Source organism: Varanus komodoensis, unplaced genomic scaffold, assembly GCF_004798865.1.
Source record: "Varanus komodoensis strain SLA01 unplaced genomic scaffold, ASM479886v1 scaffold10, whole genome shotgun sequence".
NCBI classification, from domain to species: domain Eukaryota; kingdom Metazoa; phylum Chordata; class Lepidosauria; order Squamata; family Varanidae; genus Varanus; species Varanus komodoensis.
In genome coordinates this window covers 22,822,014-22,836,647 of record NW_025335269.1, presented here as the reverse complement: position 1 = coordinate 22,836,647, position 14,634 = coordinate 22,822,014, and the positions used below count along the sequence as shown (strand labels likewise).

General features: G+C 44.4%; 1 protein-coding gene across 2 annotated transcripts in view; it reads right to left on the bottom strand.

The window, feature by feature from the left end:
• The window catches only part of ENTPD3 (ectonucleoside triphosphate diphosphohydrolase 3), a 25,423-nt gene extending 10,789 nt beyond the window's left edge, over window positions 1-14,634 (bottom strand). The window contains exons 1-5 of one of the 2 annotated variants that reach the window (XM_044417137.1): window positions 14,328-14,634; window positions 11,472-11,574; window positions 8,515-8,748; window positions 6,857-6,984; window positions 2,418-2,535 (exon numbers count right to left, since the gene is read on the bottom strand). In XM_044417137.1, the coding sequence (XP_044273072.1) occupies window positions 2,418-2,535; window positions 6,857-6,984; window positions 8,515-8,590 (322 nt within the window). In that variant the 5' untranslated portion in view covers window positions 8,591-8,748; window positions 11,472-11,574; window positions 14,328-14,634. Of the gene's footprint in view, window positions 1-2,417; window positions 2,536-6,856; window positions 6,985-8,514; window positions 8,749-11,471; window positions 14,204-14,327 lie in introns of those variants that run through there. The other variant, XM_044417130.1, reaches the window with a different exon arrangement.

Here is a 14,634-nt window from a genome sequence, read left to right as displayed (position 1 = left end):
CCTTGCTGAGAGTATAGCGGATCTTCAAGGAACCAGGGAGGCAGCTTAGTGCAGGGCTGTGCTTAGTTAAACAGTTTCCCCTTGTGCTTCTGCACAATTTGCTACTTTAAACTTACTGTTTTGAGCCCAGAATCTAATCAAAGTTTTTCCCTTCTATACTTCTTCCTGGATTCTTAACAAAACTGTTATGTTGCTTTCACCAAAGCTTGTGTGCTTTGGGAATGAAAGGGGAACAGTCACAAGAGATGCACATGCTTTGGGATCATGCAATGGTAGTAACAGCTGGTCCTAGTGGGCACATTGTACACCAGATCTCTGCAGGCACCAGGTCACCACACACATCTGAAAAATGTGTGCTCTTCTGGAAAATACGCACTTAAAAATATGCATTTCAGGTTTTAGCAATGGAACACATCACACACTTTTGAAAAAATGTACACAGAAATGCATGCTTTCCCCTTTTAGATACAAAGGGGGGAAAGGGTCGGGAATGACTGTGGCAGTGAGTTGAACCAAGTTTCAAAGAGGAGTTTGAAGAATCTCATAAAGTTGAGCATCCCAGATTTACTGCCCCTGTCCAGAGGTAAGTGTCCTCAGGCTATACTCCACATAAGGCCACTTAGAAAAGTGGTATATAGTTAAAGCAAGTGTTATTTTTTGAAGGTTCTTTGAGAAGTGATGGAGATGAGGGAAGAAGCACTCAAAATCTAGTTGAAGCTGAGAGAGCACAAAGTCAGCAGAGGACAAAATGTTGAGGCTTTTTAAGTGAAAGATGAAGACCAGGATAGAAGGAAAGACAGTATAGTGCTTGCTTGGACCTCTACAGAAAGGAAATTCTCTTCCCCCATCACCTTCCTCTGGCTCAATGGGCAGCCAGTCAATGAAGCACAGTCCACATGTGATTGGCTCAAACAAATGAAGACCTAGCCTCTAGAAATCAGTTCAGAAGAGAAGGAAGTGGCACTGCCAGGAAAACCAGGGCCAGCATCAAGGGTAGACATGGCCGGGACGGCACAATGGCAAGAGTCCCTGGAGTTGCTCCTCCCTGTATTACAACCTGCTGGTTCTGCTGCTTCTTGCTCAGGTGAGAACAGGCGGCAGCAGATGCCTCTGCCTACTTGCTCACTCTTCAGGTGCCAAGCAAGCGATAGCAGTGATGAGAAAGAGAGCGAGCAACTAGTGGCCATTGGGTGGATGTGTAGACTCAGTGAGGGAGGGGACCCAAGGAATGTCAGGAGCTTGGCCTTCCCTTTTTGCCCTTGGACTCCAAACCACCAGGCAGTGTCTTTGCAAAGCAGATCTTCGTCGGCACTTTGCAGCTGCAACACAAAGCAACTCTAAAAGCCCTCTTTGGGAGCTCAGCCTCTGCTCATGTCAAGGAAGACTGTTGAACCCAAGCTAGGGACTTCTGCCCAGTGCCCTTCCCTTTTGGGAACTCTGGGGCTCCAGTCTCAGGGTGGCTCCTGCTGCTATAGGGTGAGATCAACACAAACCCACCAATGAGGTAGCTCATCCCTTCTGGTGCCTCAAACAGAGGCCTGTCCTCTATAAAACAGAAAACTAGGTCCTTCTATGTTGTGGAGCTTCTCTCTTCAGCATGCTCTCCCAATACTAAGTCTACTACCTTTTTGGTGGCACGCTTTTTATTTACCCAGGGTTTTAGTAATTATTCTGACTTCATTCTGATGTTATTTTTTATTTATGCTGCAGTGTCTGAATATTTTAAAAACTGACCATTGTTTTAGGGCATGAATCCTGTGAGGTGCACTCCTGATGTTCATAAGCCCCCAAACATAGAGGTTGAGTTTCTGATCTTTGAGAGGACATGGTGATTCAGCTAAGATAACAAACAATGGTGAACACCCCATAGTTCAAAGCCTTGGCACTTTTCATTGGTTGTTCATGCCTAACAAGCCATCATTGTTTAGGACAGCTGGGTTCAGACAGCACGATAACCCACATTTGAACAACAACTGAAAACCACAATTCACACTTAACCCATATGCAACCTCTAAGTGTTGATCACCCTGTTGTGTGGACCCTGTGGGTGTCATTTATGCCCAAAGAAACTGATGCAGCAGGATACTGAATGATTTTCCCTGCATGCTAATTTGTTTTTGTTTGTAATCCCACAGAGACGTACTTGGCAATTCTTGCACAATTTCTGTCATGGTGAGATGTGTGAACTTCCCACACATTTTGAAATGCCAAATCTGTTCTTGAGTTGCAGCTATTAAAGGCGGTGGACACCTCTTCGGATCCAAATTGGCAGTTCCTTTTCTCATGTGCCAGACATGTGCTGAACGTGACTCTGACACAGAAAGAGCCAATTCCCCTCCTAGCACCCAGCCAAATGCTCAGTTCTTGGCATTTCTTTGATATCACCCATTATCTGCACGTTTCCATTCCTTCCTCACCTTTCACATTGCACTTGAAGGTCTGACTTACTACTCCTGTATTGTTTTCTTTTTCCGCCGGCCATTCATAGACATAGGCTGTTGTTCGAGATGATCCAGCATCAAGCACTATTCCATACTGGAGAGGGAAAAGGCAACAGGTCACAATCCAAAAGTGATCTTTTCAGAAACAATGCAAGGCAGGAGGCTGGAAAGCAAAGTGTTAGAAAAGCAACCTAGGATTGAAAAAGGCACTTGGCTCTTTGTCCTTGTCCATTGTTTCTTTTGATGAATTTGAACTTTCTGGCCAGGCCTGCCATTCGATGAAGTGAGGTGGCCATCTCAGGTAGCCAATGCTGTCCTTGCCTCTGAGCTTCACAGCCATCCCCATCCTCCTGAGCTGCTGTTAGTGAGGCTTGCTTCTTACTAACCTAGCCAGGCTGTCTCACATCGTTTCCTTCCCCCCGTGCATCATGGATGGCCCTTCCATCGGGAAAGGAGATGGAGAGGCAAGCAGCTCAGGCCTTGCACACCACCGAGCACTGCACAAATGCATGTTTGGCTGTGCTCTGCTCCTGCTGATGTTGCTGCTGCCACTCCCTTTCTCTCTGAGTGGGTGGTGAGCAGCTGTCCGGCGGATGGGTGAGCGAACAGGGGCAGAGGTGTAGCAGGACAGAGCTGCGCACACCATGCAACCCGTCCACCTCAAGCCCAGTGGTGGACACTGTCCCATTACCAGAGTTGAACTACCATCCAACCATCACTCTATTATTATTATTATTATTATTATTATTATTATTATTATTAGAACATTTCTATGCCATTTCTATGCCACCCCTTGCCGAAGCCTCAGGGCGGCTTACAACACAATAAAATACAATAAAATACAAAAATAACAATATAAAATTAAAATTAACAATATAAAATAAATAAAAAATATAAAATATAAAAGAAGTCGCCCTGGCCAGATAAATAAGCAAATATTGTTAACTCTAACTGGCTTCTGTTTGTGGAATGGGCATCTACCTGTCAGACAGTAAAACGTTCAGGCCGTAAAAATTCCTGGGCTTGCCCTGTATCTTCCTTATCAAAAACTGCTCGTAAATGTTCTCTCTGTGTTTCAGAGCATGGTTTGCCATGCCAAGGTGGGGCAGGCAGACACGGCTGCTGGACAAAAGCAGCTTTAATGCCTCTTGGTGCTCATGGAACAAGTTTTACAGCGCCTTTGATCCTGGCCACAGATGACTTGATGAAATCAGATGGCTCTGTGGAGCATCAGCTCTCTGTCTTGCACAAAGGCAAGTGCGAGAGTGATCTCATGCCTCAGACTGAGCCTAGCATAGGCAGGAAAGAAATCAGTGTGAGAGCACATACATAGAAACTGAGGAAATCATTCTTATTTTTCCTTAGTGTCGCATCCATACAATCTAATCCAATTAATTTGGTGACAGATTTAAGGCTACTATTCTAAAGAGGGTTATAAGGGAGCAAGGGAACTTCTAAGTAAACTTGTTTAGGGTTACACCACCAGAGACTTTGGCTACTGTGGATTTCAAGGTATTATATGCTTAGCCAGAATTAATAGGGGATGGTGGTGGTTGCTTTTAAGCAAGCAAGCAACTGGGAGTGGGGCATGGAACCAGCTTGGCAAGGAGAGGAAGGAAGAAGGAATTTATTCCTCTCCAAGGCTATCACGCCCTGTCCTCCTCACAGCTGTTACTTTGATCTGGATGATGGTTGCCTTCACCAAACGTGGTGGGTCAATGAACATGAAGTCATTTACAAGGAGCTTCAGCAATCCTAACAGTTCTCCATTGGCCACATATGAGAGAGTGACGTGGAAATCCAGTCCTTAAAAGAGAAGCAGACTGGTATTGCAAGGAGGCAGTCCCATGAATGAACAGAATTATCCCACATTTGGAGGAAACCCCAAAGGGCCACTTTCCTGAAGCACCCCCTGAGGTCTTTCCACCATGTTGGAATTTAATGTGATTATTTTGACAGAGCTGAGCATACTTTAGCCAGTCACTCATCTCAAACACTCAAACATTTCCCCTACTTGATTCTTCATCCTTAGAATCAATAGGCAGAAGGGTAATTCCATCAACATGTTCTAACTGGCAGGGTAAGCAGATAATTACACCCATCAAGTCTAAATCCAGCCTTGAGGAAAATATGCAGAGTCAAGGTAAGTACCTGAGGTGCTTTCAACAGAACCTTTAAGATGTTGCAGGTGGGCAGATGTCCACCTTCAGACATGTATCTCTCCAGAGAGCTCCTCGGTAATGACCTAACCCTTTGCCTAATTACAAACCTCCACTGTGGCAAAGAAAGGAGCATGTCTTGCTTGGTATTTTATGCTCAGATGACCAAACTTTTTTTTTTAGTGGGGAGGGAACAGAGCCTTTGACTGAGGTAGCAGCAACCCAACAGCTCACTTTACACACTACATTCTTCCTGCCCAATGAGGATCACCTCAGGTTTCATGCAGTCTCTCTTTTTGGGAGGAAGCAAAGTGTACAAATGGATATACATCATTTAAGTAGTGAGGCCACTGTTGTAGCAGACTCAAAACATTGAGGACACCAGCAGATCTCTGAAGACAGAAGACTGGCTGGCCCTTGTTTTCACTATGAAGCTATTATGAAGTATAGTGTGTATGTGTGTCTATCTGTGAGGGAGGGGGGAGGGGGGAGGGGGAAAGAGATTTATATAGGAAAGAATAGAAAATGTGTTTGCATAAACAATCAAAATATTAGGGGATGGAAAGTAGATAAGGCCACTTGAAGCATGGGGGAGGCAATACTGAATCCAGAGACAGTATGGGGGTCAAATTCAGCCCTCTAGAGCTCTTCAGAAGACTCCCCCCCCCCCAACTTCTAATCATCTGGCCATTATCAGATTTTGTGCCATTTTTTCCCATTTAGGAAAGGTTGAAATGCTTCTTCTGTACAAATTCCAACAATGTGATAGTCCACACTTAAGGGCTGAGTATGGGGTGAGTCTGGATTGTCACTGAACATGGGTTGTTGTGAATGTAGGTCATTAAGCTGTTTGAACCCAGCCTTGTAGTAGGGTTCAGACAACACAATAACCTGTGTTTCAGTTCACTACAACCTATCCTTGAGTGTGGGTTATTATGTTATCTAAACCCAGCCCTTGATAGTGGCAATGAGAGCTTTAAGCTGGAATATGCATTTTTGGTATTTGGGGCTCTGTCCCTTTTGCCTTTGCCCCCATCCACCTCTGGAATGCATCGTCTGAGAGCTTCCCCAAACCCAAATTCAGCTGTTAAACAGAAAGAGGATCAAACCCCTTGCTGCACATGTATCTTCTGAGGTGGTGTGAGCAGCTTAGCAAAAACACCGGGAAAACATGCCTCCATTCCTGTCGCACACTCTACATAGCCAAATGCACATCAGCTTTGGGCCACAGCCTGATGCTCTTTCAGGGTGACACTTTCAGGGATGCTTGTTCCATATTGTATTTTTATGTTCACATGGGGTGGGCAGACCACTATGAAGCCCCATCCCTGATGTCCTGCTCAGCTACCCTTTAGCAGGCATAGCCCACATCTCAATAGCCAGAAGCGTGAGAAGAAAGGATGCTCTTCACAAAAGAGTGAGCAGTGTAATTTTGGAATAAGTATAGCCCTACCCACCAGGACCACAGCTGGGGCTGAAGTACTGACTGCCGCAGTTAGACTGGGAATTAACAAGCACAAGAGCATATATGGAAAGGGGAACAGAAGATTTTACTTTCTTCTCCAGGGAGGACAGGGGGGGAAGAAGCAGTATGTCAGAGCAGCAGGCTAAGCATACCCAGTGGGGGATGAAGGCTGGGGTAGCTTTCCAGCCTGATCTCCCTCCAGCCAGCATGCCCAAAGCCCAGGAATGCTGAGACACATCCAACACATCTGGGGAAGACTGATCTTGTATGTCAGGAAGGCACAGTCACATAAACCTAGTTTGGATTATGCCCTTCCTTCACATGTGGTGACAGAGAGTGCACCTTACCTTCATAAGATGAGTGCAGGAATGTTACACACACATCCTGGGCTCATGTGTACGCCCACACATGGATGTTTGGTGGTGGAACACTTATGCCGTGGAGGGGTACACAATCTGTCATATTACCCTGGATTCAGTATTGCCTGAACCTGCCCATGTTATCTGAGAAGTCCTGCTCTAATCCAAAATGTAAGACATTGAGGCTTGGATTATCCTATGCAATCTACCCCAAAAGATCTTTCTACAATAATGCTGGTGATTAACTTCTAGAAAGAGAGGAATTGAGGCTCAGGTAGGCATTCTGCTCCACCAGCACCACAAATAGAGTATTTGATGCCAGATACTGTAGACTGTTGATAAGAAGCATTTTTTGCATGCTTAGAAACACTTTATCATTGGGTGAAGAATGGCAAAAATTAAGCAACCATTCCTCATATTCTTTGCACTTGCCTTCAGACCTGGAGAAAGGACCTCTTTCTGATTCACCTGGACAAGAGTAATAGTTATAATAATTGCAATGCTTAAAAGCAGAAGGATGAAGGTGACAATAGTTGGCATTTTGAACAGTAACCGGAAACCTGAAATCAAGAAATAGAAAAAGATCTTATAATTTAATGAACATTAAAGGAATAATTTCATTATCTTTTATTCTAACTCAAGGAATCCAAATTCTTCATTTGCATGGACAAGGAAGATAGAATCCTTTTGATAATCTATATAAGTGGATGGAGAAACATCCTTTAGGATAGTCTACAGAGCTCCTATGGAAATCTTCACCTATTGAAAACAGCCAGTTTGCAGATGCCTTTTCCCCCAACAGAGCTTCTGTGCCTTTCACAACTACATGATGGGTAGACATTTAACAGGTAGATGCTATGAGGGGGAACATATAATGAGGAGCATCTCCCTTCCTGTGTTTCCACTGCCTTGCCATGCAGCTGTCTAGATGCAAGAACCAACATAAAGATAACAACGCAGGGATGTGCATCGCTTCATGACTTAACACTTGATGATTGATTCCCAGCTCAAGCTGTTGAATCAGGACTACAGCTAAGCTATGTGAAATGATGTGGAAGTTTTGACTGCAGTGTGAATGTCACTCCACATCCATTAAGTTCTTCCACAGTTGCTGTGAAAATAAATGATTGTAGAGCACCTGCACATTGAATGTGTATAAAATAACTAAAGGGGGCTAAAATCTTGCTAATCCTTTGTAAAGTAGAAGATGAGTAACACAGGATAGCCTTTAGGATGCTCCATTCTTCACTATGACCATAGGCTGCCTTGTTGTGGAATGACTGCAGGTTACCAGACCTCTTGATTAGATTCCCAAGAGGAAAGAGAACACAGAAGCGGATATAATAGACTTCAGGCGCACAGCCTCACAGATTAAAGCCCAGAGTGGACAACCTGGGGCCCTCCAGATACTCTGACCTACCACTTCCATAAGGATGGGAGGCATGGACCAAAACATTTGGAGGGCCACAAATTGCTCACCCCTGGATTATATGGACCTGTGGAAGCTTGTGGAGTATGCTGACCATAACCCTCAATTCCTTTTGCAAAATGTGAGAAGGAATTCCTGCGTTCACCCCACTGGTTGTGGAGGCATATGCTGGCACTGGCTAAAGCAGACTTGTAGGAAAGAATGAGAACAGCTTTCCCCACAACATCCCTTTCTGAACTTGTTCCCTAGGAGCAGGGCTGAACCTCAAAGCCTTACTCCCAATGCCATCAGACTGGCACATCTCCTGCCCATGTGATTGCTCTGTTGGGGATTCAGCCCCCAGCAAATAGGGCTTGCTCCATAAAGAGAGAGATGCAGAGCAACTTTCCACTACTGCTCCATCATCCCTGCCCCAGTCTTAATCGTGATTCTTCTCAGATTTAAATATTTTTCAGTGCAATGCTATGAGTTAAGGCTGTGTTCTGCTTTAGTCATTTCCTAAACCTGAAGAGGAAAACTGCATCATGCTCACCATCTGTATCACCTCAGTAAAGTATCACCAATTATGGCCACTGAGAAGAACTGGATGTGGTGTCAAAGGCTAACACACGCTGCTCGACATCGGCATTTCGAAGAGAGGGTCCATTTCTGATGAGCCTACCTGGTGAACTTGAGGCAAATGGAACACACACCCACTTTGTGCACCTCATTGAGATACAAGACACACTTCTTTGCATCCGTCAGTGATGGGGATTTTCCACCTGCAAGTGCGGCAATCTTTGAAGGAGCTGCATGGTGCCATCCAAGGCTGGCAAGTCCAGATGGTTGGGTCTATGAGCGAAAGTTGCCCCGAGGAGAAATTCTGGCTGTGCCAAAGAGCTGAAGTGGTGAATGACTATGAAGACACAACAAAGAAAAAGAAAACTAACTATGGGAAGCAATTTTCCAAAGGATGTTTTTAAAGTCCCCAAAACTCTAAAGCAGAGAATATTCCTAAGAGGCATTGCTCAGAATTGAGAAGGAAGGTGTCTGCCAACATGGATGGGCAACTAGTGCTCCACTAGGTATTTTGGCCTACAGCTGCCACCATCCTTTCGGGCCAGCTATGCTGGCTCATGCTGATTGCAACTGGAAGCCAAAACACCTGGATGTCTGCAAGCTGCCCACCCCATGCTAAAACCCGATGACTTCCAGATGTGCTGGTCTTGAAATCCTAGGAGAAAAGCAGAACATGCATGTTTTTAAAAAGTGTAATCCTATATACATATATAGGATTTCCTACATAAACAAGGAAAAAAACCTACAACTACTACCATGCCCCAGCCAGCATGTAAGCCTTTTTCTGCCTAAATATGCATAGGATTGCATTCTAAGATAACTCATTTTAAAGCAGTTATACCCCCACCTTTAGTCCTGAGATTTTGGGTCCAATACATCCAGAAAGCAACAAGGCTGGGGAAGGACGTGCTAGGAGATCCTGAAATGCTGCTCTGCATAAGCATAAAATTTGTGGGTGTGAGGCCATGCACAGAAAAACCATAGGAGGAGGAAGACCAATTAGTAAATTCCTCACTACAGCTTTGTGCACACAGAACAACACAAAGGCAATTCTCAGCGGGGGTGGGGAACCTGTAGCATGTTCTTGCTATTTTAGATTGCAAAACAAGACTACATATTTGAGGAAAAAACAAATTAGGTTTTGACTTGTAGACAAGAGGGGAAATGAACTGGTGTAATACTGGTAACACTTATGCAAGACTTGGCAATTTTGTGCCAGAGATACATGTTTATCCACTTAAAACATACCTTTTCGAAAGAAAAAAAAGTTGTCTGCAAAATACAGGCCTCTGAGTGGCATCTTAGGATTCAGGAGAATCAAGTTTAGTGCCTTGTTCTGCTTCTGAATGATTCATCATCTCATCACAATTTAGTGGAAATAAAATTAAAAACACTTCCTTACCTGAAAGACTTGTTATGTAATGGTTGCATTAAAATATGGAAGGTATTCAGATACTATGAGTATACCAACGTTACCTTTAACTAGCACAGGAGGGATTCTTCACTCATTCTTCAATTGTCTAGCTATCTTCAGTGGGTATACTTAGGAGTAGCTTTCAGGGTATTCAAAAATTATAGTCCATTGTTCATGTAAGATGGCATAAGTGTTTTTAGGATGATTCCCCCCGCTCCAAAAACTGACATGTGATAATGTGCTACTCAAGGTATTTTTTGATTACACTCTTGGATCATGTCATTTGTTTATATTGTTCTAGAACAGCCTATCTAAAACTTGTTGCCTTCCAGATATTTAGGGTTACATCTTCAGTCAACCCTGACCATAGGCTACAAAGGCAGGGGCTGATGGGAGTTCTAGCCCAAAACATCTGGAAGACACCAAGTCGGGAAGCCTTCCCCAGAAAGAACCATGTACACCCATGATGTTAAATGTACCAAATAACAAAGAGTAATGTAAGAATAGACCCTTTATATGTTAGAAGAAAGGGCACACATCAAAAAAAACAAACTTTGGCCCAGCCTTTTAAAAATGAACTTCACAGCATGCAAATACATCTTCCTTATAACATTTGTCATTGCATCTAGCATCATCTGTCAACTGTAATTTCATCATAGCAGTCCAGGCCCAGTCAACAAATCTTTTGGCATAAACACTCCTAATGTTATATCAGCTGAATATTTTAATTGCAGGCTAATTGGATGATGGGAGGTTCAGGACACGGGAATTAAACAGGACATAATTGTATCCAAGCAAGATCATACGCTCAACAACATCACTCCTTTCAGTGGAAAAGAGAGCACCACTTACTCCATTCACAGGGCAATCCTATACATGTCTATTCCGAAGTAGCTCCCTTTGAGTTCAGCAGTAACTTAGTAACACTGAAATCTCATGGAAGGTGTTGGCATAGTGCTAGAAGTGAGCATGGCACAATATTTTTTCCCTGGTTCCATGACCGCGAACAGAATTCTCCTCAACTCAGATGACTAACCTGATCTATCCTAAGGATGGAGAACAACATTTGAAAACCTTAACAGTAACCAACTGAAAATATAAATACTTTCTAAGATTAAAAATACCCTGTATCAGCTGATTCTAGCCACCAAAGACTATCCCAGAGAAGGAGGTTTCCTCAACACAATCAAATGGAAATTTGCACATCTTATTTTGCCCCTGCAACTAAAGGGCCAGGCGAGATGCTTCTGTAAACCTTTGAAAGCCAATATTTTGCAGTGGTTAAGTGTGCAGGACTGGGTCCTAGTCTCCACTCAGCCATAGAGCTCAGTGGGTGATTTGGGTCATTCACAGACTTTCAACCCTACTCAGAGGGTTGTTGTTGTGAAGATAAAATTGAGAGGTGCAGTAGAATGATGTGTGTCACCTTGGGTTCCTTAAAAGGAAAAAGGGTGGGATAGAAATATAATAAATAACCTGAAAGAGAGTTAGTTCTTTTTGGACATCCATGACCAAATACAACACACAAGCAACTACAGGCACAATCCTAAGCATATTTAAACAGAAGTCCTACAACTCTGCACATTCCCCATGCTGCCTAGGGCATGCTGCAAGTTGAAGGACCATTTCTATCTAAGCATACTCACAATTGCAGTATTTTATTCAAAGCTTCTCAAGTATGGACTTAAGGACATCTTCAGTGGCTGGGCATGCACACAAGAATGTTTCTTTGTCTTCACTGGATGAACACTGGTGAATTAAGAATTCACAAGAATTAAGAACACTGAAGACTAGGATAAGCACAAAACCGCTACAGCTCCATTTTTAAAAATCGCAAACAACAGTTGTATTTTATTATTAGAGTAATAGCAAACTGGTAGACGGGGTAAGGTAAACACATTTGACTCTCACATCCTAATTTAGTTACATGTAATAGACCACACAGGATTATGTGTTTGCAATAGCTCACTGAAATGGAAGAGAGCCGCTTGCTATGAAGTCAGCTCAGCAACTACCCCTCTTTATGGCACCAAAAACAGTTGATCAATCAGCCACATTAAATATGCATTTCCTCAATGAAAAGGCATGTAACACCCAGTAAAATGCGCCTTGGCGTGTTGCCATGCCGCTCCACTGAATGCCCTAACCTGTTTGTTCCCAGGACTGACAGGACAACACAGTAAACACCTCTTTTCGTTCAAACCACACAGCGGGATAAATGCACATCCAACATGAGATTTATTTAGAACAAACAGTGCAAGTAATAAGAGATAGCTGCTGGCTTCAGAACATTTCTGAGCCTGCAAAGGACTTAGGGACCACAAACAGTTTCTAGAAAAGAGGAGGAAGCCGAAGCAGTGAGTGCTTTACAAATGCTTTGAAACGGAGAGGCATGGCGACAGAGTGTTCAATTTACAGTTCAACAGAATGCAAATAAGATTCCTCAGCCAGAAATTAATGAGACCTGGTCCAGGCATGCCCTAGGCTTGGGTGCTAGAAGGGCCTTCATTTGGAGATGGCTTGCAGAAGGACATTCAGAAATGGTAATGCCTTCACACAGAACATTAACCTATCAGACAGAAAGGTGCCCTGCTCTACCAGTTTTGCATGCGCAGGCAGGTTTTAATTCTTTTGTTTAACTTGGGGGAACAATAACACACGATGTTCCCACCTGTTGTTAGAACAGGTACAACCCATTTTGCCATCCATTCTACCAACAGATGCAGGCCATCCCTTTGCAGCATATGCATATGCAGAGATACAAGACACAGAAGACCTACATGAGATCACAGAACCCCCACTAATTTCCCAAGCACCCATTCTCAGTTTTAGTTTTGTCCTTTGACACACATAGCCAAGTACAAATATATGCAACTCGCAACTCGTCAAGTATGAAGTGAGCACCTGTTCATGTCAAAGCCCACACACATGCCTAAAAACTACCCCAGAGCACAAACCAATCCTCAAATCCTAGGGTGTTTGTGTTTGTTTTTTCTAAAACATATGCAAAATGTTGCTGACAGAGGCCTTTTCTGTTAAAAAGAGGTGTGTGCATTTTGTACTTGGATATCTGTATCCAAAGTCACAATCTTATGTTTCCATTTAGCCCTTGTTTTTTCTAACAGAGGGAAAGAAAGAGAAGCATCCGGAAACCAACAACATGCAGTGAGACAGTGAGTAATACTGTGTGTCGTGAGTGTGTCAGAGAGAAAGAGAGAGAAGCAGGAAAAATATTGAGGTTTTCTGTATGAAATGAGAGGATGGGTGCGGACATTCACATGTAGAGAAACCAAATTCAGAGTCAGAGAATTGGGCAATACCTTTATTAGGGCCAAGCAAGATTATTCAAAACTGCAAGCTGTAGAGTTCTTTCTAGAGAACTCTTCACCTGACTACATGGTACAAAAAGGAGAGAATAGGGAAGAAACAGATCCAGACATTTGGCACATGTTTTAAGTGTGCACTTTTTTGTGGAATTCAGGCTGCTTGTAATGAAAGTATTACCCAACTGTGACCCAGAAGGTGCATGCACCTGTACGAGCATTTATATTCTCCTGAGCTAGCAGAGCTCTCTTTGGGGTTTTGGTTAGTTGGTTGTTTTATAAAAGCAAAGTGTGTGTCTATCTAAGACATGAACAAGACCCAATTTTGCATACTGTAGAAACTCTTTAGATGAGAGAAAGAGAAGTATGTGATAGAAGAGGGAACATGCCAGAAAGTCTATTATGTGCATCTGAAAGAGAGAGCACTTATCATGGTGCCCATGTGCATGTGTGCAAGTGGGCACAAGAGATATCCAGGTTGTGTGTGGGCGAGAGAGGGTGCACAAGTAGAGGTGCACACACATATGCAATAGCTTAGGTGTATACTGGACAGCTTGGAGCATCTTCAGTGAAGCACTAGAACCTGAACATCCTTTTAGGATGCAAAGTGAATGCTCCCAAGCAGAGGTCTTCTCACACACGCAAAATATGAAGTTCCCTATTTAAAATGCATGCACACAACACATCCCTAGTTATTATCTGGTGCCATCTCTAGACACAATTTCTAAAACACAGTATCTTGCTAAAGACAAATCCTAAAAGCATAGCTCGCCGTACTGAAAAAAAGCAAGAGATGAAGATCAGCTAAAGCACACACATGTCCAATGTCCTAAACAGCTTTCATTATGGACCATTTCCTCTATCTTGTTTTTTAAATAGCCAAGGATCGATCAAACTAAGCAGCTTTTTCTTGTTATGGTGCAGGTCTCTGTCCGTGCAGGCTCTAACAAAAGCAAGCCATGCGCCCATTTGGCAAGTGGGGGGCTTCACCCACAGCCACCAACACCAGTGTCCCTTCCGGGAGCCCACGCCACTCCCGCCCACCAGCAACTCTCGGCCCTCGCGCTCCACGGATGCCTCAAGCCAGCGATCCCCCCCGCCCCGCAGAGCCAGACGCAGCGCTCTCCGAAGGCACTCCCACAGTACACCCCCGCGGTGCAGGCAACGCACACCCTTCACCTCGCCGAGCCGGCCCCTGGCACGCGCCGCCGGGCGAGCGATCGGGAGCCGGAGGAGCCGAGCAGCGCCCCTTCTCTCCGGGGGCGCCCAGGCGGCGCCGGTGCCTGCCACCTTCTGCCGCAGCGGCTGTCAGGATGCTGTCACAGTCGGGCAGGGCAGGGCAGGGAGGGCTCCGCCGGATTGCGCTCCTGTCTTGCGCGGGGCGCGCGGGGGGAGAGGCGCTGTTCAGACGCGGGGCGCATCATCCTCATCGCCCAGAGCCAGGAATGCACCGGGGAGGTGGCAAGCAGGGGGCGGGAGATGACGA